Source organism: Momordica charantia (assembly GCF_013281855.1).
Source record: "Momordica charantia cultivar OHB3-1 chromosome 7 unlocalized genomic scaffold, Mcharantia_2.0 BLBB01000007.1, whole genome shotgun sequence".
NCBI classification, from domain to species: Eukaryota; Viridiplantae; Streptophyta; class Magnoliopsida; order Cucurbitales; family Cucurbitaceae; genus Momordica; species Momordica charantia.
Window position 1 is genome coordinate 10,145,872 of NW_028275165.1, and position 27,584 is coordinate 10,173,455.

At 36.7% G+C, this 27,584-nt stretch overlaps 2 protein-coding genes across 3 annotated transcripts; both read left to right on the forward strand.

Moving 5' to 3' along the window:
• Window positions 1-863: 863 nt before the first annotated feature.
• Window positions 864-11,918, forward strand: LOC148210316 (uncharacterized). Its single transcript, XM_088126285.1, has 8 exons — window positions 864-1,883; window positions 2,265-3,260; window positions 4,223-4,232; window positions 4,318-5,499; window positions 7,239-7,995; window positions 8,247-8,367; window positions 8,512-8,844; window positions 11,328-11,918. Exons 1-8 carry the CDS (start codon window positions 864-866, stop codon window positions 11,916-11,918), a joined length of 5,010 nt encoding a protein of 1,669 aa, XP_087982411.1.
• Window positions 11,919-20,944: 9,026 nt separating this feature from the next.
• LOC111023813 (Protein kinase superfamily protein) lies at window positions 20,945-27,385 on the forward strand. Of its 2 annotated transcripts, XM_022301292.2 has the most exons (13): window positions 20,950-21,713; window positions 21,826-21,943; window positions 22,232-22,290; window positions 22,542-22,606; window positions 23,196-23,289; window positions 23,695-23,775; window positions 23,903-24,014; window positions 24,551-24,605; window positions 24,716-24,990; window positions 25,081-25,427; window positions 25,617-25,914; window positions 26,010-26,080; window positions 26,686-27,385. In XM_022301292.2, exons 1-13 carry the CDS (start codon window positions 21,462-21,464, stop codon window positions 26,926-26,928), a joined length of 2,070 nt encoding a protein of 689 aa, XP_022156984.1. In that variant the 5' UTR covers window positions 20,950-21,461; the 3' UTR covers window positions 26,929-27,385. The 2 variants fall into 2 exon arrangements, with proteins under 2 accessions (XP_087982654.1, XP_022156984.1); XM_088126528.1 differs by lacking the exons at window positions 26,010-26,080; window positions 26,686-27,385 and having other exon boundaries at window positions 20,945-21,713; window positions 25,669-25,890.
• The last annotated feature ends 199 nt before the right edge of the window (window positions 27,386-27,584 follow it).

The following is a 27,584-nucleotide window of genomic DNA, read 5'->3' on the forward strand; positions in this document are numbered from 1 at the left end:
CAAGAAGGAGTCTTGGGGAGTGGAGTAGGAATTTCCGAACCACTATAAAATTTCTCGGTCTCACCACTCTCTTCTCTTCTCTCTTTTAAATTCAGTATTTACCTACTTTGAATCTTGGTAGATTTCATATAGGTTTACTTAAATATTTTGTTCAATGTTTCCTCTTCTTGTTAATCTTCTTTTATTGGATGCATGATTGTTCATTACTTTAAATTGATTTTTAATTTTCAAAAAGTGGTAAGCAACCCTATTCACCCCCCTCTAGTGTTGCCATTCGATCCTACAATTGGTATCAGAGCAGGTAGCTCATTTTTTTTAAAAGGTTTCTGAAAATTCCATCTTTTTCTAATACTATTTATTATTTTTTTCCGGAAATTTCTGTATTAAGAAGAGTTTAAATTGAGTTTTTGAGCCGATTTTACTAGAAATTAATTTTCCTCAAAAATTGACTTTTAAAAACTATTTTCTTTCTTCACTCTTGGAAAATTATTTTGTCTATAATAAATCTTTGAAATTATTTTGAAATTTAATATCTTTGAAAGTTAACCTTTCTTAATTCTAAATTTATTTTCTTTGAATCTTTTCTTAAAACTTAATTGTTTGAGCTTATGGCAAACATTGGGGTTGATGGATTTAGTGAGGGTCATTCTACCACTAGACCACCTCTTTTTGATGGAAATAATTATAATTGGTGGAAAACTAGGATGAGAATTTATTTGATTTCAATTGATTAGAACTTGTGGGAAATTGTTTCTAAAGGTCCTTTTATTCCTATTAAGAAAGTTGAGAATGTAGATGTAGCTAAAAATGAAAATGAGTTTAATGATGATGATAAAAGAAAAATATCAATTAATGCTAAAGCCATGAATTGTTTGTTTTGTGCTTTATGTGCTGATGAATTTAATCGAGTATCTGCATGTAACTCTGCTAAACAAATATGGGATATGCTTGAAGTAACTCATGAAGGAACAAATCAAGTAAAAGAGTCAAAAATTAGCATGCTTGTTCATAATTATGAATTGTTTAAAATGGATGCTAACGAGTCTATTACTGAGATGTTTACTAGATTTACGAATATTGTTAATGCTTTGAAAGGTTTAGGAAAGGAATATACTACAGCTGAGAACGTGAGGAAGATTCTAAGATCTCTACCAAAAAGTTGGGAACCCAAAGTGACAGCAATTCAAGAAGCGAAGGATCTCTCAAAACTTCCATTGGAGGAGCTCATTGGATCTCTCATGACGCATGAGATAATCATGAAAGGTAATATGGAAGAGGACGTCAAAAAGAAGAAAACCTTGGCATTAAAGTCTACATCCTTCCAAGGGGCTTCTGAAAGTGAGGAAGAACTAAACGAGGAAGAATTTGCCTACCTATCCAAGAGGTTCAAGAAGCATTTCAAGAAGAGGCACTTTCCAAAGAAAACCAACAGTCAAGATGCTAAAGGAGAAAAGAGCACTAGAGACGTCATCATCTGCTACGAGTGCAAAAAGGCTGGACATGTAAGATCTGAATGCCCTCTATTACGTAAATCATCTTCAAGGAGAAACAAGAAGGCTATGAAAGCTACTTGGGATGAAAGTGATGAAGGAAGTGATTCTGAAAGTGGAGAGGAAGTAGCTAATCTTTGTTTCATGGCTTTTGGAGATGAAGATGACGACGACGAGATATGTTTTGAAAATCCTTCTTTTGATGAGCTTATGGATGCTTACAACGAGATTAAAGAAGAATTTGAAAAATTAGGTAGCAAATATTTAGCTCTTAAAAAGAAGAATACTAAGCTAGCTCATGAGAACCATGATTTATTAGTTGAGCATGATAGGATAAATAAAGAAAATGAGATGTTTAGAAAAGATCTTGCTATGTCTAATTCAAATTTGCATGTTTTAAAAGAGGAGTATAAATTATTAGAAGTAAAAAATAAATATATATCTTCTACTCTTTTAAAGTTTACAAACGGTAAAAAGAACTTAGACATGATGATGGGAAAACAACAAGCTATCTTTGATAAAAGTGGTTTAGGCTATAAACCTCATCAAAAACAGAAGAAATTTGTAAACTACTTTGTTAAAGAAACTTCAATGTCTACTACTGTTTGCAATGCATGCGGAAAACTTGGTCATAAACTTTATGCTTGTAACTTGAAGAAAAATGGTGCATTAAATGAAAAGAGATGGATTCTTAAATTTTTGCTTACTAACCCTCAAGGACCCAAACAAGCTTGGTTACCTAAAGTTACATCTTGAGTATCATCTTTCTTCTAGGTATGTTTGAGATCAATAAAGAACAAGTGGTACTTGGATAGTGGATGTTCAAAGCACATGACCGGAGACCACACAAAATTCACGCACCTAGAAATGAAAGATGGAGGATACGTTACCTTTGGCGATAATAAAAGAGGTAAAATCATTGGCAAAGGTAACATAGGTAATGGTTCAAAATTTATGATTAAGGATGTGTTGCTTGTTGATGGCTTAAAACATGATCTTTTAAGTATTAGTCAATTATGTGATAAAGGTTATAAAGTAGTATTTAATGATAAAAATTGCATAATTGAAAATGCTTGTGATGGACAAAAGTTGTTTGTAGGAAATAGAGATAAAAATGTTTATACTATTGAATTGAATGACTGCCCCGTTGTTAATAAATGTTTGTCTGCTATGCATGATGATTCTGGGTTGTGGCATAGAAGATTAGGTCATGTTAGCATGTATCTGATTTCAAATATTTCCAAGAAATCCCTTGTTCGAGGTCTTCCAAAATTAAATTTTGAAAAAGACAAAGTCTGTGATGCATGTCAAATGGGTAAACAAACTAAGTCATCCTATAAAGCAAAGAAAATGGTTTCTAGTTCTAGGCCTTTGCAATTATTACATATGGATCTATTCGGACCGACTAGAGTTGCAAGTCTAAGTGGAAAACGTTATGCTTTTGTTATAGTTGATGATTTTTCAAGGTTTACTTGGGTTTTATTTTTATCTCATAAGGATGAGGCCATAAAAGCATTTATTAGTTTTTCAAAGAAAATTCAACATGAAAAAGGTTTTATGATTTCCAAAATTAGAAGTGATCATGGAGGAGAATTTGACAATGTAGCTTTTGAAAAATTTTGTGATGAAAATGGTTTTTCTCATGATTTTTCTTCTCAAAGAACACCACAACAAAATGGTGTTGTAGAAAGGAAAAATCGCTCTTTGCAAGAATTAGCTACTTCTTTGTTAAATGAATATAATTTACCAAAATATTTTTGGGCTGAAGCTGTTAATGATGCAAATCCAACCACGGATCCATTGACTGTACCCGGGGGACCAATTACAAGAAGCAAAGCAAAGAAGATTCAAGAGGTTTTCATAATACATCTTCAAAGGCTAGCTAATGCACACGAGGAGACAAAGATTTCTGAGGCAAAAATTCTTTACAATGTTAATTTAATGAGTCAAGAAGAGAATGGAGCAAAGATGGCACGGGAAAAGTTGTCTATTTTGAGAGATGGCACGGAGGACAAAAAAAGTGTGCAGATTGGTGAACAGGTGCCTTTGCAGATTGCACCTCTTGGGAGTTTGTGATGTCAAAGCTTGTCAAATCTCATCCAAACGTAAAGCGCCTCCTACATGTGATTTCCAAGACAATTTAAAGCAATTTTACGTTTTTGGATTCACATTTAGTTGTCTAGTTTGATGTGCAATCATGTTTTAATTTGCATGTCTTATTTTCTACAATTTGCATTAAATAGGATTTGAAAGACTTTTGGTGTTCCTCATGTTGAACGACCCTTTGGCCTATTTAAAGGCTTGTAATCACCTTGTTTTGGAAGATTTAAAACATATTGAAATTCAAGAACTTTTGTTCCTTAACACTTTTGGTGTTGCTTCTTTCAAATCTTGCTTTAGGTTTGATGTTAAACCGATTCATTGGATTAGTCTCGATCAAGCTATTTCTGGAGTGAGTCGTCTTAGGATCTAGGAGTGACCATCGTAGATTCTAAGTCCGATCTAAGAGTGATTCATCTTCTAACCTTACTCTTGGTTGGAATCATTCGGTAAGTTAGTCGTTTTTGTGAATGTTTGCAAGGATCCTAGAAGGACCTCTAGCTTTGTAAACCCGAGCAACCTTGGCGCTTATCAGTTAATACTGCCTCTTATGTGATGAACCGTGTTTTAATAAGGCCAATTTTGAATAAAATCCCTTATGAGCTTTTTAATGATAAAATTCCTAATATCAGTTATTTCAAAGTTTTTGGTTGCAAATGTTTTATTTTAAAAAATAAAGAGAAACTTGGAAAGTTTGAGTCAAAAACTGATATTGGCATATTTTTAGGATATTCAGCATGTAGTAAAGCATATAGAGTTTTTAATAAAAGAACCCTTGTAGTTGAAGAGTCAATGGATGTTGTTTTTGATGAATCTCATATTACTGCTAATCAAGTTCCAGCTAGTGATGAGTTAGAAATGCCTTTTGAGAATTTGAACTTTAAAGATAATAACTCGGAAGTTGTAGTAAATGAGACTCAACAAGTGCCAGAGGAAACCCTTCCTAAGGATTGGAGTTTCTCAATTCACCATCCGAAGGAGTTAATTATAGGTGATGTATCCCAAGGGGTAAGAACTCGATCTTCTTTAAATGCATTAAATAATGTTGCTTTTGTATCTCAAATTGAACCAAAGTCTTTTAAAGAAGCCGAAGTTGATGAATTCTGGTTAATTGCTATGCAAGATGAGTTAAATCAGTTCGAAAGAAACAATGTTTGGGAATTAGTCCCACGTCCTAATGATCATCCTGTTATTGGTACTAAATGGGTCTTTAGAAATAAAATGGATGAGTCTGGTAATATTGTTAGAAATAAAGCTAGGTTAGTTGCACAAGGATATAGTCAGGAAGAAGGAATAGATTATGAGGAAACTTTTGCTCCTGTTGCTAGACTTGAATCAATTAGAATGTTGCTTGCATTTGCATCTCATAAGAACTTTACTTTATATCAAATGGATGTTAAAAGTGCTTTCTTAAATGGTTTTATAATGGAAGAAGTATATGTTGAACAACCTCCTGGTTTTGAAAGTGTTGAAAATCCAAATCATGTTTATAAATTAAAGAAAGCTCTTTATGGTCTTAAACAAGCTCCTAGAGCTTGGTATGACCGTTTGAGTAAATTTTTGCTTGAACAAGGTTTTAAAATGGGACTTATTGAAAATACACTTTTTATTAAAACCAAAGAAAATGATATTTTGTTAGTGCAAATTTATGTAGATGACATTATTTTTGGTGCTACTAACACTTCATTATGTGAAGAATTCTCTAAGTGTATGCACAGTGAGTTTGAGATGAGCATGATGAGAGAACTCAAGTTCTTCCTTGGGCTTCAAATCAAACAAATTAAAGAGGGAATCTTCATCAATCAAGAAAAATATACAAGAGATCTGCTCAAGAGGTTCAAGTTCGATAACGCCAAAATAGCAAAGACTCCAATGAGCACTACTACAAAGCTTGATGATATGAACCAAAGTGTCTTAGTCTTCAAAGAGTTAAAGGAAGTTGTTGGAGAATCCTATGTCCAAGTTGACAACAAATTGGAGTTGCATTAAATGCACTCTAGTGTCATTTATGGCAACCTCAAGTGGCATTGAATGAAGTCAAGAACAAGTCCAACTTCATTTACTACAAACTCAAGTTGCATTAATGGAAGTCTAAGTTGAACTCAAGATGCATTAAATGAACAAGACTTCAAAGTACTTGAAAGTAGTTCAAACTCCAGTTCATTCACTCTTGAAGGGTTACAAACTCTTGGTTTTATGGTGGAGGAGTTTCATTCTCGGATTTAAAGCATGTTTAATTGTATTTTCAGTTTTAAACATTTCATTTATGTGTTTTAAGTTTTATTTGTGTTAGTGGTGGTTATGGTATTGATGTAGTAGGGAGTTACAACCTTTACAATTCTTTTAGGTTACTTGAAGGGTTGTTTTGGAGGCTATAAATAGCCTAGCTTGTTCCCTTGGAAAAACAGATTTGAGATTGGAGATTTGAGTTTTGAGATAATGAAATTTAAGCTTATTGAGCCATGAGCTTTTCCTTTGCATTTCTTGTGTTTTAGAATTGCATGCTAGAATCATTCAAGTAGCCTTGATCAAGCTATCTTGTGGAGTGGTTCGAATCTTGAGTTTAGAAACAAGTTTTCTCTACTCTTGATATTGATCATCAAGGTGAATCCATTCTAACTTCTTCCTTGGGTTGACATCATCTTGATTTGGGGGTTTTAGCACTTGTGATCTAGGGGTTTGCATAACCATAAGGGTTCTTAGATCCAATTGGCTATTGTTTTCTTATCATTTGGTATCAGAACTCTAGGCTCTAGATCGGATACATGTTTCCGTTTTCGTATTGCTCTTCTTGATCTTTATTTTAAAATTTTTGTTCTTATTGTTCATCTCGTTACATTCTGTCCACGTATCTAAAATACAAAAAAAGTGTCATTTCCATTCTTCTTTTCGTCTTGTTGTCTTCTATGAGTTTGTAGATCTCTGTCTTATCTACAACTTTGTCTTATTTCATATCTTGTGATTCAATTTGCTTCTGGGTGAAAACTTCGAAAATTGACATTCTATTCTGGAAAACTGCTATACCCGAGAGCATGTGTTATTCTTTGTTCTTTTCATTTTTACTTCCAAATCATGCTAGATCTGAGTTGTGCTGTTGAAATTGCCTATTTTTGTTAATCTAGCTGTTGGTAATAAATCATATCAATTGTGTTTTGATTTATTTCCACAACTAACCGTTACTCATTAAATTTTTGGCGGTTACAATTGTCTCAATTAATTTCCAGCAATTTGTTTTTCAATTCTCATGATGTTTTTCTTGTGTAACTCATATCTGTTGTCAAGGCTAAATTAAACTCCATAAATTCTCAAAATAGCCTAATTGTTCAAGAGTTACATTTTCTGGTCTTTTGAACTTCTTGTTCCATCTTAATTATCATGTTCCAATTCTGTCACTTTCTTCTTTAGCTTGTTGCTAATTTGAGTTTTGAATTTACTCCATAGTCAAGTTATTTGAGTGTTTCTTTGTGTGTTATGTCTAACCACTTGAGTTGCAAACTTTGCTCATTGGCTTATGTGAATGAGATTGTGAGTTTCTTGAGAGTGATGTTTTTGCGTGTAACCACGAGTGACTATACCTTTACGAGTGTAAACACGTGAGGGAGTGCTTGTGAGGTCCATTTTTCTTTGTTACTTTGCTTTCTTTTGCAGCCATGTCTCAGCAAGAGAATTATGCAAAATTTTTCCACAACATGGAGCATTTGACAAAGACGTTTCAAAGGTTGGACTCGAGACTCAAATCTATTGAAAGACAACCAACCCATCTGAAGCAAAAGAGGAGGAATAAGTCAATGCACCATAAGGAGTATTTGGAGGTCAAAGGAAGGGAACATGGTGGATGTTGCAATGCTGTCCAAAGGAGAAATCTAGGAGGAGTTCATAAAGCTGATCCTATATTGAGAAGCATCAAGGCTAAACTTCCTATGTTCCATGGAAGTACAAACCCGAAGGAATACATTCAATGGGAACAGCAAGTTGAACGTGTCTTTGATTACTACCCATTAAGTGAGGAAGTAAAGGTAAAACTCATTGTTGCTCAACTTCGAGATTATGCAATTACTTGGTGGGATAAATTGTTTTTGAGTAGGAGGAAGAACTTTGAGTGTCCAATAAACTCATGGTATGTTCTCAAGCATTTAATGAGAGAGCATTTTGTTCCCAAGTGTTTCTATAAGTTGAGATCTTTGAGACAAGGTAGCAATAGCGTGGAGGCTTACTACATGGAGATGCAAATGTTGCTTGAGGAGCTTGATCTTTATGAGGATGAGGAAGTTACAATGGCTCGTTTCTTAAGAGGACTCAAGAAGGAAATTGCCGAACGACTTGATCTTCAATTTTATGAGGATTTAGAAGGGATGGTGCAAATAGCCATAAAGATTGAGAAACATCTCCAAAGGAAGTCCACAAGGTATACTAAACCTAAACCATTTTCTAAGATTCATTTATCTTTAGAGAATTTTAGTTTACCAACTAACATTAAGCCTATTGTTGAGGTAGAAAGTGATCCAATTCAAGAAGACATAGTTTGTGACCTAGTGCCACATGCTGATAGTGTTTTATTTAGTAGGCAACTAGATTGCAATGAATTGTTTGATTGTAACACTTCTACTATTGTAACACCTACTCCTCAAGATGTATATGATGTTGTGTGTGAGTTAGGGAAAAAGGCGATGAGGTCGAGACAAAAGCATGTGAATTGTTCGAAAAAGAATCTTGTGTGAGAGAAAAGCATGAGATTAGTCTATGGCCTAAAGAGAAAAATGAGAGAAAAGCCAAGAATGTAAGCTTGTTTGAAAAAGTTTGTCATGTCAACTATGTTTCATTTTCCAAACAAAACATTCTTGATCTTTTGTACAAAGGTGTTTGTTATCTAACGGGAGAGCTTAAACCATGTTGGTCTAGTGTTTCCCTTGAGTTTTTACAGGAGGCTAGAACACTCATTGAGAAGATTGAACCAAAGAATGCTGCCAAAGTACACAATGGCAGCCAACATGTGGTTTACAAGGCTGAAGCATCTCGTGAGAAGCAAAAGTCAAAATTTGTTTCTAAATTCATTCATGGCAGGAAGCATACAATGTTCAAACCGGCTTATTGGGTTTGGAAACACTATTGGAAGGATCGATTTTTTGTTGGCAAGAAGTTGAAGAGGAACCCATGTAGAGATATACACTTGACTTTTGATGATTTTAAGAGTGCTCTACATGGCGAGTTTGATGAAGATTACATATTCAATGCTGCTGATTTTCGTCCATTTGATGTAGGAGATCCTTTTGATTCGAGGACGAATCCTTTTGAAGAAAGGGAGGATGATATGAACCAAAGTGTCTTAGTCTTCAAAGAGTTAAAGGAAGTTGTTGGAAAATCCTATGTCCAAGTTGACAACAAATTGGAGTTGCATTAAATGCACTCTAGTGTCATTTATGGCAACCTCAAGTGGCATTGAATGAAGTCAAGAACAAGTCCAACTTCATTTACTACAAACTCAAGTTGCATTAATGGAAGTCTAAGTTGAACTCAAGATGCATTAAATGAACAAGACTTCAAAGTACTTGAAAGTAGTTCAAACTCCAGTTCATTCACTCTTGAAGGGTTACAAACTCTTGGTTTTATGGTGGAGGAGTTTCATTCTCGGATTTAAAGCATGTTTAATTGTATTTTTAGTTTTAAATATGGCTTCACCATAAAACCAAGAGTTTGTAACCCTTCAAGAGTGAATGAACTGGAGTTTGAACTACTTTCAAGTACTTTGAAGTCTTGTTCATTTAATGCATCTTGAGTTCAACTTAGACTTCCATTAATGCAACTTGAGTTTGTAGTAAATGAAGTTGGACTTGTTCTTGACTTCATTCAATGCCACTTGAGGTTGCCATAAATGACACTAGAGTGCATTTAATGCAACTCCATTTTGTTGTCAACTTGGACATAGGATTCTCCAACAACTTCCTTTAACTCTTTGAAGACTAAGACACTTTGGTTCATATCAAAACATATAGATATCCGACATCATTTTCTTAGAGAACATGTGCAAAATGGAAATATTGTACTTAATTATGTTCGCACAGAAAAACAAGTAGCAGATATTCTTACTAAACCATTAAATGAAGAAGCATTTTGTAGGAATAGACTTGCACTTGGCATCCTTCGCATTTAATTGTCTAAATGTATTTGTTAGGGAGAGAATTTTTCTGTATGTATGATTGAGGGGGAGAATTTTTTTTACCATGCAATAATTATCTTATTAAGGGGGATCTGAATTTCATGAAATTTTTTTTTTTGATAATAACAAAAGGGGGAGAATATAGCCACTTTGTGAACATGTCTTCTTGAGTGGTTTGTCATCATCAAAAAGGGGAGATTGTTAGCTTTATGGCTTCAATCAAACCAAATATTTTGATGATCACAAACAAAGTATAAACTAACAATTTGAGTGTTTCAAAGTGTCCGTAGTGTAGAGCTCGAAAAGACAAAACAAATGTCTGTCAAATCATTCAAATCGGAGTTTAAACGAAGAAGTTATGGTCAAAACAAGTTAGGAGAAAAGTTCTACGTAGCGGGTGACGTGGACAAGTGGACAAATCCTACATGGTGGGTGACATGGACAAGTGGACCGCTTAGAAGTTGACATGTGGCTTCAAGAGGACATACTTATGCTGACGTGGCATCCAACAATCGAACAAATGAGAAGATGACATGTGGCGCTTTGAATGTCCACAAATCAATTTCCACCAATTTCTCTCAATCTCCTCAATCACTCTCAATCTCCTCAATCACTCACAATCTCAATGATTTCTCAATCTCCACCAATTTCTTTTAATCACCATAATTATGTTTTCATTTCATTTCCTTACCTCACATCTTAATCTATACCATTCATCATTTGTTGCCCTAAATCCAATGGCCAGAATTCATCATAGAAACTCTATTTAAAGCCACCAAATTCCATCATTCTATACACCAACTATCAAATCAAAATCATTTGTTTTCAAATTCTCCTCTCAACTTTTGCAAAATCTTCATTCTCTCCTACACATAACTTGCTCGATTTTTTTTGTGAGAGATTCATTAGAGTGTGGCTTTTTAGCCATTACTTTGGTGCAAAATTTGTGTAATCTACTTTGTTTTTGAATTCTATATTTTCAAATTGGGTTTTGTATTAAGGTGTAGGTGCACCTTGGGTTGTGAGAAAAGTAAATTGGTTGGATCCTGAACCAGTAAAAAGGATTTTGGGTTTCTCTTTAGCCTAGGACAAAAAGAGGGTCGATCGGTTTGGTTCTCACCCATTAAGAGAGCCACTGCAGTAAAATACCCAAGAAGAAGTCTTGGGGAGTGGAGTAGGAATTTCCGAACCACTATAAAATTTCTCAGTCTCACCACTCTCTTCTCTTCTCTCTTTTAAATTCAGTATTTACCTACTTTGAATCTTGGTAGATTGCATATAGGTTTACTTAAATATTTTGTTCAATGTTTCCTCTTCTTGTTAATCTTCTTTTATTGGATGCATAATTGTTCGTTACTTTAAATTGATTTTTAATTTTCAAAAAGTGGTAAGCAACCCTATTCACCCCCCTCTAGTGTTGTCATTCGATCCTACAAGCAGAACCTCTGGCATTTATTACCGAGGAAAAAGTCATCAACTTTGTGTGGAGGAGCATAATATGTCGGTTCGGTATACCGAGTGCCATCATTATCGACAATGGAAAGCAGTTCGACAGTGCCCGGTTTAATCAATTCTGTCAACAGCTCGGCATACGCCACCTAAGCTCGTCTCCGGCCCATCCGCAGTCTAACGGGCAGGTTGAAGCTGTCAACAAGATCATCAAGCGTGGTCTGAAGACGAGGCTGGAATCTCTGAAAGGTCGGTGGGCAGAAGAGTTACCAGAGGTATTATGGTCTTACCGAACTACATCCCGCCGATCTACTGGTGAGACGCCATACGGCCTAGCCTTCGGGTCGGAGGCTGTCGTCCCTGTGGAAGTTGGCATGCCAACGCCCCGAGTTGAGAACTTCGATGAGCAAGCGAATGGTGAAGCTCTACTCGTGAATCTTGACCTTCTTGAGGAAAAAAGGTCTCACTCCCAGCTCAGGCTAGCAGAATATCAGAACCGTATGGCTCGGTACTACAACGCCAGAGTAAAAGTCAGGACGTTCAAGCCTGGCGATCTCGTCCTCAAGAAGGTAATGCAGCATGTCGGAGCACTCCAGCCGAACTGGGAAGGTCCGTACAAAGTGTTGAAAATACTCTGCCCTGGAGCGTATCTGTTGTCCGACCTCAATGGGAGACAACTCCCTCACCCGTGGAACGCCGAGCATTTGCGAGTTTATTATCAATGAGATGTGTGAAATCCGACGTGTAAAATTTCATTCGTTAGTGAAAGTCGATCTCCAATGACTTGTACAAAATTTGACTTTATTCGTTAGAGTTGTTACGACTACCGAGCTACGTCAAATGGGGGCCAAGGAAGACTATGTGGTATGACCAATGCTAAACGACCTACAATAAGTTATATTTTTACAAGCATGTGACTGGGTGTTTATGCTGAACGCACGCGCTAAGCATGGTAACAATTATATAGATGCAAGCGCACACCTGTCAGAGTAATATAAAATGGATGGAGTATCCAAGTATCGATCCTCAAGGACTTCTAAACAATTTCCAAACTCTAAAGTTTTAAAGAATAGTGAATGTTGGAATGAGTGATTCTTGTAAAATGGGAAGTGGTCACAAATAATGGTTTGGATTTGGGATTTGGACTTAGAATGATAAAACCTAGCCCGAATTACTTCAAGTTAGCCAACAAAGAATCAAGGACATGCTAAGGATAATATGCATTTTACTTTAGAAACTAACGACTACGCTTCTCACTTTACTTATGTCTAAGCAAGTTCAAAGTCCTAAGACATTCCCTAATATGTCTATTATGAGATATATCTTAGTTTTAGGATGGAAATAGTCGCAACCTCGGGTTAAGGTCCTATGTCTAGGCTACTTAGGCGGAACCCTTATGTCTAAGGCGCTCCTCTCCTCGGTTTAACCACTCAACAATGCAAATAAGCAACCTTTTCAGTATTGACTTGTTAAGACTTACAGTGGCCTTCTCTAAATCCTAACTTTTTGGGAAAACATGTTGAGCAATGAATGGAAAGTAAAAACACTACTTCTTAGCAACCCTTTTTAGACATAAAAGGCTAACTATCCATAACCGGGCTAGAGACGGGAATTTAGAAAGACATATTGAAGAAAATACAGCAAGTAAAATGGTTGAATGTGGAATGCATGTGTGAAAAACGAAAGTTAACTAACGGAGAGTTTTTATCGGGATTGAGAGCTTCGCCCTTCTCTTTCAAGCAAGGGAGAGTGTCACGTGCTCTTTCCTCCAAAAACACAACTCTCTTAACTAAAAATAAAGTAAAGGCAAAGAGAAGATAAGCAAAGTGCTAGATTTTTATATATTTGAATAAGTAGAAAATAACTAAGTACAAATGGAAACAAAACAAAGCTCAATAAAAGAATGTAAAGTGCTCGGGATTTAAAAATCAAAAGCGACTAATGAAAGCAACTCAAAAGTACTTAGAAAGCAACAAAGAAACACTAAAAATGATCAAGAGAAGGAAGCAAGGCTTGATGAATTTGGTGGAGAAGTTGCTGGAATTTATAGCTGTGCAGAATTGGTTAGGTAGGTCCTAAAACGATGGTGAATCACCCACTTCCAACTCCTTTGACTGACCAAATCGTGCTCAAACTGATAGTGGAACACTTCTTCTACACGTATGCATCGGTTGGAACCACCAAAACGCATTGGAAGACGCGTTTCATTAAGGGCAAAGTTGGAAGAAAACCTGTTTTTCTGCAGGCATCCCAGGCGCCTGGCGCCTCCCATGTAACTTTTTCGTCTTTTTGCTTCTTTTGATTAATTTGCACTCTCAAATGGTCCTAAAATGTCATAAATACAATATAAGCCATCGACAAACCATAGTATATGAATTTTGCATGAATTGGAACTCAAACGATCGAGAAAAATCCGAAACAAAGCTGAAACATTGTAAAAACAGCATCTAAAACCTTCTTTTTACGCATGTAAACAAGCGTAATCAGCATGCGAAGCAATGGTCAGCCCATAGGAACCCGGTTATCCCAAATATTTCTGCTGAACGCACCGCTGAGCTGAGCTGTTCAGCTCGTAAGCCGCTGTGTAGGTAAGAAATTATGAAGACTTGAGAAGCTCGAACAACGAGACCAAAACTAAAATTGAAATTTAATTAAAATTCACTAAGTTTAGGGACCTCAGAGAGAACAACTCAAGTCTGGGCGAAGTTTGTTGTTATTGAATTTAAAGTTTGATGAAGAATCGAGGTATGTATGCCTCGGCTCGGTACAGTGATATGATTGAAAAAGTAATAATAATAAAAATGAAATAGTCATAATAAAGGGAAGAAGCGACAGAAGAAGGCGATCTACTCCTGCGAAGGGTCGACAGGATTTCTGGTTCCTGCGTCAGCGTCAGCAACCATAGCGACCTCAGCAGCCTCGACCTCATTACCGACGTCAGCAGGACGATCCACTCAGATGGACTCATATTCCAGCTCGACAGTGGCAATGGCTTCCTCCGAGCAAGCAGTGTCGAGCCGGTTGATAGCATAATAAAAGCCCTTGTCCGCCAGGTCGCGAGCTAGGCCATCGAATTCGGGAAATTCTTTGACCTTCTTCTCCAGATAGGCCCAGCTGGCCAGATTCTGCTGAGCTTCATTCCAGCCCTTCTCTGCAGTCTCAGCTCGGCCCCGGGCGTTCTTCAGGTCGGTGCGAGCCTGGGCTATCAAGGCTTTCTGATGTGAACCAAGGAAGCACCATTATCATGCCTCAAGGACCCATAATGAGATCAAGAGCCAAGAAGCTACAACAAGCTTTACTTTCTCATGTTCAGAGCTCGGCTAGGGATGATCAAGAGAGAGATGGAACTTTTCAAGTGAATATCTTCCAAGTAGAGCTTAAGGGAGGCGTTGCATTAAATGAACTCTAAGTTCATTTAAAGGAGCTGAAGTTGAAGTGGAGTTTAACTCAAGTTGCATTCAATAAAGCCAAGTTCAATTCAAGGAACTCAAGTTGCATTAAATAAACTTAAGTTGCATTAAATGAACTTATGTGCATCTCAAGCTTCATTTATTGCAAGTCATCCATCAATTAATGGAACTACACTTCAAACTACTTTAAGTGAAGCTTCATTTATAATTGGAAGGTTACAAAGACTTTGAAGGGTGACCAATACTTCAATTCTCGGATTTAAACCTCTTTTTATTATATTTTCAGTTTTAAACATTTCATTTATGTGTTTTAAGTTACATTTTAGCTAGTGGATGTTATGGCCATCATGTAATTGGGAGTTACAACCTTTCAAATGCCTTTAGGTTACTTTTAGGGTTGTTTTGGAGGCTATAAATAGCCTAGTTTGTTTCCTTTGAAAGACAGATTTTGATGATTGAATGAAGTTGCTATTTTGCTTCAAAAAGCCTAGAGCTTGTTTTTCTTTGCAATTCTTGAGTGTTAGATTTGCATGCTAGAATCATTCAAGTAGCCTTAATCAAGCTATTTTGTAGAGTGGTTCGAATCTTGAGTTTAGAAACAAGTTTTCTCTACTCTTGATATTGACCATCAAGGTAAATCCGTTCTAACTTCTTCCTTGGGTTGACATCATCTTGATTTGGGGGTTTTAGCATTTGTGATTTAGGGGTTTGCATAACCATAAGGGTTCTTAGATCCAATTGGCTATTGTTTTCTTATCATTCAGCCTCCTTCTCAGCTCGCGCCTGGTCGACCTCGGCTTGGAGCTCAGCGATCCTCCGCTCATAGGAGGCGTTCGTTTCCTCCTCCTTCAGGTCCCGTCCTCCAAGCTCCAGGCTCATCATCGATGCCGAGAGGCAGGCGTGGTAGTGCAGCTGCAAAGGCCAGAGGTTAGGTCAAGAGGTTTAAAGGAAGAGAAGAAGGGTAGAGTGGGAACGAACTTACCTCGGCAGCAAGAGCTACAGTCTTCCTTACCGCCTCCACCGGGTCCTCGGGCACCCGGACAGCTCGTTCTATTCGGCGAGAGCTCGAGGACCTTACTTTTGTCGCAGCCTCGTGGATGCTGAGGCGGGAGAAGGCGAGCTTGAAGGGGAGCGGGAGCTCGTCGCAGTGTTGCCCGCCGTGTTGAGACCCATCCTCCGAGTCAACCGTGATGGGGGGAGGTGGAGACTTGGAGTTGACCTCCTCGGAGGGGAGCGTCTCCCTCGCCCGTTTCCTCCGATGCAGAGGAGCAGCCGACTCTTCGCCCCAAACCACGGTCTGCAAGGGTTGAGCTTGGAGGGCCTGAAGCTTAGCCAAGTTGGCCAGTCCAGGAGCTGAGACGTCGGCACTGCTCGTACGACGACGAGCTTGAGGAGGCGCCGACGGAGCAACCGAGACCGAGGCCCGCTGCCGTTTTGTACTGCTGAGTGCGAGGAATTTAGAGGCCATCCCTGCAAAGAAGACGAGGTTAGTTGAAAAGTCCCCATTGAGCGAGCTAAGGTGCCGAGAAGAAGTTACCTTCGGGAGCTTTCCTCTTTTGCGAGCTGCGCTGACGAGGTTTTGAAAGTCTCTTGAGCTCGTCCGGGTGGTCGTGGAGACTGAGGCAGCAAGAGAAGAGGTGGGAGTTGGAAACAAGTGCTTCACCCCATAGCGCGTACTTCAACCTCCGACCTTGGGCTCGCTTGATGATCTCCCAGGACTTGTTGTTGATCCTCGAAATGGGGGATGACAGAGCTGCAAAACAAGATAACGTCAGCAACGAGGTTACTCAAGTTAAGACAAAAGGGAAAACCCTCTAGCTCGCACCTAGGACACTCACCCACGTCACCGAACTCTACTGGGACTTGGCAGGTCGGCTCACCCCCTCCGTCCCTCAAAAGCCACTCGCCAGAGACGAGGAACCAACACTCCTTCCAATTTTTGTTGGAGGAGGGGTTTCTGATCAGCTGACCTACATTCCGCCGAGCTGAGAGGTAGTACCGACCCTCTCCCTCATTGGAGGCTTTGACTGTGTGGGTTGCTAAGAGCTGATCTACCATAAGCTTGTCCTCATCCTCGTCCCAAAGGACCCACCACAGGACGTAGGCTTCGAGCACAGTAGACCAACCATTAGGGGAGAGCTGGGCCGGGGCGAGGTTGACTGCGGTGAGGAACCTCTGTATGAAAGGGTGAAGTGGAAGCCTGACCCCCCTACTGAACATTTGGGGGTAGAAGCTGACGAAGCCCAGAGGAGGGTCGTCAAGAGACTCTCCGACGTTGGTTACCCTGAGCTCTATGGAGTTGGGGATTGAATAAGTTTTGCGGAGCTCGGCTAACCTACCTACCGAGCAGGTCGAGGGGAAGCTCAACTACTGGACCGAGGTTAGGGTTTCCCGAGGTGGAGGCTATATTGGGGTTTGCCGAGCTATTCTCGACATAAGGGTTCCCTGAGGTAGAGGCTAAGGTCGGATCTCCTAAAACGTCGTCTGAACTAGAAGAACTAGACGACCCAGACGATGAATCCCTAGACGAGCTACTCATCGCCAAACCTGACTGGGAAGACTTAAAAGAACTATCTAAAGAAAGAGGGAGAGAGTACCTGACTTGGAAACGGCCGAGGTACACGAAAACTCAAAAGTGAAAAGTAAGAAGTGAAAAGTGAAAGACTTTCGCCTTTTATAGGACAGCCCGGAAGCACGAGAGCCGTCCGATCAAGGAAAGATCAACGGACAAGATTCGTCCACGCCAGGCTGTCCCCATGACGACATTTGGGTTCTCGAAGCAGAAGCTAGGGCTGACGACATCCATGACGTCACAGATGAACGCGCGGATTCGACCCATCTTCAGTTAGCTCGGAGGACTTCACCGAGCCGACCTCCACCCCGCCGAAGTAGGGGCCAATGTTGGATGCGAATCCTGGCCTGCCACATGTCATGATCCAAAAGGTGAGTTAGATGAACACGCGGACGAAATATAGAAAGTGGCTCCAAAGTACTCAGGTCGGCAGACAGGGTAGGACCTAAAGCGCCGAACCGACCTGAGACAAAGTCCGTAATAATGTTCCTTCCGTACCTGACAACACGCCGCGATTTTAGGGTGTGTCAGAACTCCTGTCGGGCCTAGTTTCTATAAATAGAAACCTTAGCCTTAAATGCAAGGTACGCAATCCTAGGTAGACTCGGCAAGTTAGCTCGGACCAGAACTGACTTGCTCGTCGGAGTGCTAACTTTGTTTTGCAGGCTCGAGAGTGTTCAGAGGGGGTGCTGGGCAGTTGGCTGTAGTTCGTTCTAACCGTTCCGATCTACTTCGTACCCGAGCTCACCAAATTCGAGCTCAAACAGTATGTATCAATTTTGCATTAATCTTCAAGAATAAAAAGAGATTCGATAGAGCTACAAAATAGAAAGGTTACACACTGGTGTGGTGCTAGCCACACATACTCCGATACTTAAGTCAGAATCAGGTTTTAATGTGAAGCATCACAATAGGAAGGATTGTTATAGCGTACCTTGATTGTGAGATTTATTTCTTTATTTATAGATGTCAAAACGCTAGGTTCAACAGGCTATCTTCTCTTTTAAAATAGTTCGGACTTTGTAGATGTCATCATTACGGGTCAGACAATACAAGAAAATGGGAGTCGGTCCAGGCTTATTGGCAGAGCATGAAACCTGGCAGCCTGGACATGGTCAACCGGGACTTGGCTGGTCGAGACCTTGCTAGGCCCTGGATCTGGTCACTCTTTGGGTCCTACACCTAGTCACGTCCTGGATTTGGTCATGCTTTGGGTCTTGGAACTGTGATGTTGTTCGCCTGTCGAATCTAGTTTCGTATTCCCATAACAAGGAGTATTGTGTAATTTTACACAAAAGTGATGTATGCAAAAAGTTTAGAAATCTTGGATTTTCAAAATAAGGGTAAATATCAATTTCTCTCATGGAAAAAAGGCTACATAGCCCAATTTCCCCTCCCTCTCTTTGCACTCCACTTCCCCCTCAATTTCTGTCTACTATTTTTTCCCTTCATTTTCTTTCAAAATATTTTATCTTCGTCTTTACAAATTCCACTTTTCTCAAATTAATTTTCTCTCTCTCTTAATCCTTTCATATATTTGTTGTCATCCACTCTTAGATTAATTCTTTCTCCACCCATCCAAATTCCTTGCACAAATTAACTCACCGAAATAATCCTTTATCTATTCCTCTCTCTCTTGTCTTCTAAAATTCTATTTCAATTAATTTTTTATTTAAAATGTTAGAATATAAAAAGGTTTACCATCTATTTAATTATAGAAAATTAAAAGGCAGTAGAATCTCGAAAATTTTGCCAACCTCTCCCTTAAGCATAATTATAAAATAACTATTTTCAGTTATTTCCAATCACAAAGTAATGTTTATTTCTTTATTCTTCTTCTTCTTTTTTTTCTTATTTCTCTCTCACAATCTTTTTGTTTCAAAGATTTATTAATCTAGATCACGTTCCAATTTTTTAAAGCAGTGTTGTTGGCGATATCCCATTTCGAACTTTTTAGAGCAGTGTTGGCTAGAATAAATATTATTTATTTATTCTTCTTCTTGACTTTTCTCTTTCACAAATTTTTAAAGGTTTCTTAATTAATCTAGTCGATCACGATCCAATTTTTAGGAGTAGTATTGTTCAGCGTCTTTGAAATTGGTTAGAGATAAAAATATATACATAATTTATTAGCGAATATCATTCATCATATTTACATATTCAAAAGATAAGTTTGATTATTGAAGACTTTTTTTTGGACCACTAATCTTGGTCCTTTTAATAATGTAAATATGGACAAAAGAAAAAAGATGCTAGCATAAATATTACTACGTATTAAGAGCTGATATTTATTAAAAATATGATTATTTTGAGTAATTAGGTAAGAATGGTTTTAAGCCTATTAACATTCTCAATACATACATGTATGACTAGAATATGAAAAGATTGACTATTGACAACCATGTGAAAAATTAGAATATAAAAGTTTTGTTCATTTATTTCTAAAATTTAAAATACTAGTCCTTATAATTTATTTGATCATGAATTAAAATTAAAATCAACGATGAATTTATCGATTTATATTAAATAGTTAAAAATTTTGTGAGTATTAAATTCAAGAATTCTAGTCCTACATAAACTTTTAAAACAAAAATAGTAACAAAATTAATCATAAAATATATTTTTCAATCATAAAGTAACCCTAAAAAATCTACCTAAGAGATTGGTACATACATATTTTAAACTTTAAAAAAAAAATTGAGGGGGAAGAAGACACAATATAATTGTGGAGAAGACATAATTTTTGGAGGAAAAAGTAAAAGAGATATGATCTTTATATAACTGTAGAAGTAAAAAAAGAGAGTTGTATAACTATTAACATTTTGAAACCTTTGGAACTAATTATAATTAAAGGTCTAAGTCATAATTAAAAAATAAAAAATAGCAACATTATAGTATATATATATTGTATGCGTTGTACTAACATATAGATATATATATATATATTTTGTATGCAATATGAAAAGTACGAGGCCTTATAGAACTGAAGGCCTTAAACAATCACCTTCCTTATCTATATTTTAGGTCGGATCTGCTCTCACAAATCATTATCATTGACATTGGATGTAGTGGACTCAAATTTCATATCCCTATATCGAAGTTTCTTTAATTCATACATTGAAAATCTAAGTTGATGATGTAGAAGACATAATTTTTCTTTTTTTCCTGAAGAAGCAAAAAGAACATATACTTAGATCTTATGCAGGACTTCAATCTCTAATTGACAACCATTCCTTTAGTGAACATGTAAAATGTGCCAATCTGTTAAAATATTTACAGTGATCCAATATTTAAGATTTTACAATTATTTTACTTTTAGTTTTATTATTCATAAAAATCGGACATTTTTTTTTGGTTAAGTACTATAAATATCTTATAAGAAGTATTTATACCTATTTTCCTTGTTTATAAATCCAAAGTTAATTTTCAAACCTGGTCTAAGATTTCAAAATATTATTTAAATTAAATCGTCGTTAATAAATAAACATAATCTTCAAAATTCGGCTAAGATTTAAAAAAAATTAATTATTTTTTCTTATTGCAAAGGAATTTTAAACTAAATAGTAAAACAAAGATAAACGAGGATAGATAAACACAATCTTGAAATTTTGTCTAGGATTTAAAAATATTCTTTAAATTAAATTCTAAAACAAGGATAAACATTAATAAATAAACGTAATTTTCAAAATTTGTCTTCGATTGTAAAACGAAGACAAACGTTAATAAATTAACATAATCTTAAAAAATTGAAAGCCAAATTCAAAAACCATCATCAAACTGGTTTTGAAATTTGAACTTGATTTTCTTTACGATTTTAGAAGAGATTTACCACTTACAACCATGATTTGATGGGAGGGAGGAAGAGAGAGGATTTTGAAACCCAAATTTGAAAACAGTTCCTTTATTTTTCCACCATGAACTGATTTGATTGTAGAGGAACACTGAAAATCAATTTTTCCCACTCTTAAAAGTGGCTCTGGCTTTGCGAATTTTCGTTGAAATTCATTCATCGGCGTCGTTTCCACACAAAAAAGAGAGCAAAAAGAAACCCGTAAAATCTTGTAAGAACCAAGTTTCGTCTTCTTCAAATGCTCCTCTTCAACGGTACCCCAATCCTATTGAGCCATTTTCTCAGTAATCTACACAAAAAACCCATTTCATTCTCCCGCAAATTTGAAGTCCCGCCCATGAAATTTTCCAAGTTCCTCATCCTCTTCCGCGACCCATAGCAAAACCCAGTTGCCTCTTCTCCAGTCAACTGGTTGCTTTTGTTGTGCTTTCGGATTATGGATTTTGACGATTTAAGCCCCAATCAGTGCCGCCTGATCGGAAACTACATATTGGGGCCGAGAATCGGGTCGGGTTCGTTCGCCGTCGTGTGGAAGTCGAGGCACAGGCAGTTGGGCACGGTGGTCGCCGTCAAGGAGATTGACAAGAAGCATCTTAATCCCAAAGTCAGTGACAGTTTGCTCAAAGAAATTTCTATTCTCAGCACTATCAATCACCCCAATATCATCCGCCTCTTCGAAGCCATTCAGGTGGATTGTTGATTAGTCTCCCCTTTCTCTTTTCTGTTCGTCTACTATTTGTGATTTTTGAGCGTTTGAATGTTTCTTACTGAAGTTTGCTCTTGTTCTGATCGATTTGCAGACTGATGATAGGATTTTTCTTATTTTGGAATACTGTGATGGTGGTGACCTTGGGGGTTATATTAATCGCCATGGAAAAGTATCTGAAGGGGTTGCCAGACACTTTATGAGACAATTGGGTATGTTATGTTGTGTTTTACTCTGCCTTCAATTGGTCCGTTGAGGTTTGGGATTGTAAGCAAAGTGTATGAGTTTGTGGAACTTAATTTTGTTTTGTGATTATCAATGCCTTCAATAATTTAAGGAGTTATTGTTTCCAATGAGTGTGTCTAGCTAGTATCTTCTGTTTAGTTTCCTATTTTTGCATCTTTTCCTCTGTTGGATGTTGTTTTACTCTGCTTTTATAGTTGGAGCTTCAAATAGGAAAAAAGTTGATTTTATGTGATGGGTGTGGGTGTTATGTGCAGCTGCTGGCTTGAAAGTTCTTCAAGGAAAACACCTCATTCATAGAGATTTGAAGCCTCAGGTATTCTGCTTTAAACTTAATTTAGAGCTTTAAATGTTTTGATATTTTCCATCGTCTTGCTGCAATGTGGCTGTTGAATGTGAGCTCAATGTAATTTATGCTAGTTTTTGGATGAATGACTTGGTCTTAACCTTCTAAACTTTTATTTTTGTACATGAATGATTTTATCTGATAAAATTGTATGTATGATATTGAGATGAAATATTTTGACCCTTTTATCTTCTTTTCCTTTTTCTTGGCTGAATTTGCAGAACTTGCTGTTGTCATCTGACGAAGTGACTCCGGTCCTGAAGATTGGAGATTTTGGATTTGCAAGGTGGGATTGTCAGTGCCAGTATTTAGACATTTTTTGATTTGTTTTTCTACTTCTGCAAAGGGAATCTTGATTTTGCAACATGTATTGTTTATCGAAGTGTTTTCGTTCATGAATTTTACAGTTTCTTGATTGTAGAAAAAATAAAGCCTATTATTAGCATATTAAGAGTGGCCTAATAAGAGCCTACTCTGGCTTCTCTTTAAGGGTGCGGAAAATTTGTCTAGTTCTATATGTTTCTGTCATAATGATGTCATCAAGGAACCCTGGATTTCATTATGTGAAACAACATTGAACTTTTTGTTCTGGCTAGATGTGTAATCTGACAAAATTCATATTCTGCCTGGTCCGGTCTGAAGGTTTTAGCTGATAATATTGTTGCAAATCTGACAAACAGATTACATAACTATACTGGTTGCAGTAACTTGTATTGAGATTTCTAAACCTACGTCTATGCATCACAAAGTCAAGTTTACCTCACTAGAAATAGTTTTTTTCTTGTGCGGACATGTTGGCAGTTTCGTTTTTCTTTTCCATTTTAATCAAGTGAACAGATGGATGGGTGAAGTGAACTAACTTATTTTTTTCTCAGGTCCTTAGCAAATCAGGCGTTGGCTGACACACAATGTGGTTCACCCTTGTATATGGCTCCAGAAATTATTCGGAACAAAAGATATGATGCCAAGGTGATAACACAACATAGAAATTGCTATCCTATTCTTAAAATACTTGTTTAATAGCCTTTTGTTTTGGAAAATTTAGCTTATAAATACAACTTCCACATTTCTTGGTTTTGTTATCTACCTTTTTTTTTTTTTTTTTTTAATGTTTTCAAAATCTAAGCCAAGTTTTAAAAACTAAAAAGTAGTTTTTTCTCAAGAACTTATTTTTAATTTAGAAATTTGGTTGAGAACTCAAATGTGTTCATAAAGAAAGATGAAAAGCATTCTCAAGAAATTGTAAGGGAGCAAGTACATTTCGGAAACAGAAAGTAAAAAATGAAATCACTAGCAAACGGGCCTAAACCTTTATAATTAAATCCCCTCATTCTAATCCCCTCATTCTGATTTTATTGTTTTGCATATGTGCAGGCTGATTTATGGAGTGTTGGAGCAATTTTGTTCCAGCTATTGACAGGGAAGCTTCCATTTAGTGGCAATAATCCATATCAGGTTGGGAAAAACTAGCATATCGATTTCCTTTAGTGATTACCGTACACGATCAAATTAAAATATTAAAATATATCATCAATGAATCTTGCAGTGTGGTTGTTTTTAAATGTTTTATTGCTTGATATAGCTCTTTCAGAATATCTTGGAATCCACTGAGCTAAGATTTCCTAAAGGTGCCTTGAAACAGCTACATCCCGACTCTTTGAATCTTTGCAGAAGCCTTTTGCGTCAAAATCCAGGTATTTGTTGCTGTGATGCAGTTTGTAAGTGTGGAACTGTGCTGGGATAATTAACCAAGGTGGCAGATTTATGTTTTTCCCCTAGAGATTTCATACTAGTAAATATAAATATTTATAGGTTAAATTACAAGTTTGTGTTTTAATCAGTCTCTAACCTTTAATAGGTCCTTAAATATTTTATTTTAAGTCTAATTGTTAATTGTTACTTGAACTTTAAAGTGTCTAAGTCCTTAAAACTTTTAGTTTTGTGTCTAATGGCTTTTCAATTTTATGTCTAATAAGTCCGTAAATTTTTTAAATATACCCAAAATGAAGTATAGGGACTTGTTAGATACTTTTGAAGTTCGTACCTGTTAGATACAAATTTGAAAGTTTAGAGACCTAGTAGATGCTTTTCAAAGTTCAAGGACCTATTAAACACACCCCTAAAAGTTTAGGGACTAAGCTTGTAATTTAACTATATTAATATTTATACTTGAGTTTCAACAAGATTTAATTGCAACAGAAAATGAAAAAGTAAGTCTTTCAATTTGCAGTTGAACGGCTGACATTTAAGGAGTTCTTTCATCACAAATTCTTTGAGGAGCCGAGGTATTATTTTCAGCCGTTTAGAGATTATTCTTTTCCTTTAGGTGCATTTGGTATGCATAGATCCGCTCTTCAAGTTGATGTTCATACTGATTTATGCTATTCTACTTTAGGTCAAATCAAGCTGTAGAGGCAGCATCTGTAGTTCAGTCAATTGAATCAGTCAGCTTAGAAGCAACAAAGGATAAGTCCCAGTTAGAACAACCTATTGAATCATCAAACAGAGATGCAAAAGTTGCTAGTTCATCCGTACATAACAGATTATCCGGGGTGGAAAACGCCTGCTCGGTTGTAGAAAGTTTACATGAACAAATCCTCAATCTTGGATTAGATGATGATCTAAGAAAATCTCTTGAATGTAATCAACAATCCTTGAATCAGATTCAAGGTCTGTTTTTTTTTTCCTGATCTAGATATTGCTCTTTTTTCTTAGATGTTTTCATGGGTTTATCTTCTGTTTGTCCCCTTTTCCCCTCAGTTACTGATTCAATGGAGTCAATTGAGAAAGATTATGTCCTCGTGAATGCTCATTGCCCTTCAATGGTGACTTCTTCTTATCATCTTGAAACATCATTACAAGGTTGTTCATCAAGAATTTCCCATTCTCCTCTCAGTATTCATCAGGATATGACCGCCAAAGCCCAGAAAGAGGAGCTTATCGGTAGTTCAAGTGTTACTGGAGAAAGTTCACGGAGTCGAGGTCAATTCTCATGTGCAGCATCTATGTTAAGAGAAGTACAAGGACTACCTGTATTGCATCCCTCTACCAGGCTCCAGCTATTTCATCACTATGTCCAGGTTCTTTCGGATTTGTCACAAGAAAAGGTGTGTGTTTATTAGATTGTTACATACAACTACTGGATTCACTTTTCTGCACTCTTAATTTCCGTGTCCTCATCTTCAAATTCATGCATCCGTTTTTATATGAATTAGATGAAGGATCAAATCATGGGTGCACAAAAATATTTCATTTCTTTTAGGATAAATTTGGAGCCCTGATTGTTGCTTATGCAGTGTAATGCAGGAATGTTTTTAGAATCATTTTCGGTTGAATTGGTTGCTTTAGCTTTATGGCAGAAAGCCGTTGAAATTTGCAATGCTTGGCTGGCTTCTTCTACCAAAAATGACACATCAAAAAGTAGTTCGAAAATAGATTCTACCCCCCTTCAGAAAGACACTGACTCTGCTGCAAGTCAGGAAGAAAATATAGATTTTAATAGGCCATCATCTGTTTCTAAGTGGGCAGAGCAAGGGTTTATCGCCACAGTCGACCAGGCCGACAAGTTACTTCAAAATATCCGAGAGATCGATGGTTTGAAAGCCTTATTTGCTCTATTTTCGTTCTAGCTGTTCTGGTTTTGATTGTTAAGTTCGCACCTTACTATTTGTATTTGAAATTATATGCAGGTGCCTCTAAGATGCCTGATGCTATGGAAATTATATTCCAAAAAGCACTTGATCTTGGGAGGAGTGGTGCTGTAAGCAACCTTCACTATCACTACTACTACTATTACTATTATTATTATTATTATTATTATTATTATTATTATTATTATTATTTGGTTAAATTATAAATTTAGTCCTCTGCCAATTTAGTTCTTGAACTTAAAAAGTTTTAATTATATTATTAAGCTTTGTATTATGATTCTATGAAGTCTTTACCGTTAACATTGTGAACCAAAAATGACATATAACATATCTATTGAACAAATATATATGTATATATATTCTGAGTACATATTGAGCACGTGAAAAACAAATGACAAAATAACATCCCAATTAGACAAAATAGAGTAATACCATTTATAATAAAATTTGATACCTTTGTTTCCAAAAGAAGGTAGGTGACACGTGATACTTTATTTAGTCCAACTATCCACTTCCTTTCGCCATGTGCTAAATCAGTTAATGATGTTCATGGTAAGTACTATATAGAATTACGAGTGGGGTAAAACTTTTAAAGTTAGAGACCAAATGAATACAACTATCAAAGCTTCTGGACCAAATTTTATAAATTAACCTTATTATTATTTCTCCTTAGAAGCTCTTCCTGTTGAACAATTCTTAAATATTCTTTTTCCAGGTGGATGAATACATGGAAAGCAAGGAAAATGCAGCAGCTGCCTACTCGCAAGCCATGCTTCTGCTCTCATTCATTTTGGGAGAAGCTGAATCCCTTAAACTTAACCCTCCATTTTCTCTAACCTCAGCTGATAAGCAACGAATTCAACATTATATTCATAACTTGCAGGCTCGTCGGACTAACTTTTTAACGTCGCAGCCATTACAGAAGCTATCAGAAGGCGCTCCCTCAATGAGTAAATAAAGGGGAAGGGCCTTAACTGGACAAACTGTACAGCTCTACATATTTACTTATCTTACTCCACCTTCTGGTCGGTGTTTGAAACTGTTGGCTGATACTCATCAGCTCTGGTAATTATGTTGATATTAGCACTTCTTTTTCTTTTTCCTTTTATTTCTTTTGGGGGTTCAATTTGCCCCTTTATTTAGGAGGTTAGGTGCTTAAATAGGAGAGGATATTTTTATATAGGAAAACTTAGAGAAAAAAGTACAAAGTATGAGTAAGAGATTTGGATTCAGGATGGTTACTTCAAACCAAAAGTGAATTTAACTGTCATGAACTTTGTTGCTTTTATTGGGTGAAGTTTTGTGTATAAGATATTCAATTTTTTATTTCAAGGAATGTAAATATTGAATCAAACTTTGTATATATGTTTACTGCTGCAGTAATTTTTTAATGATCATATTTCTACGTTTGGCAATGTGATTTCTACTGGATTGTACCAGAGATTATGTGACAGTTAATATCCCATTTTTTTCTGTTATAATAATAATAGTGAAATATTGTAGTCGATTAATATGATTTCAAAAGAAAATTGATTTCTTGGGTACTTATGAATAACTTACCATTATCACATAGAATGAGACAAGTTTATTGTGAATCAGCCTCTCATCGGTTAA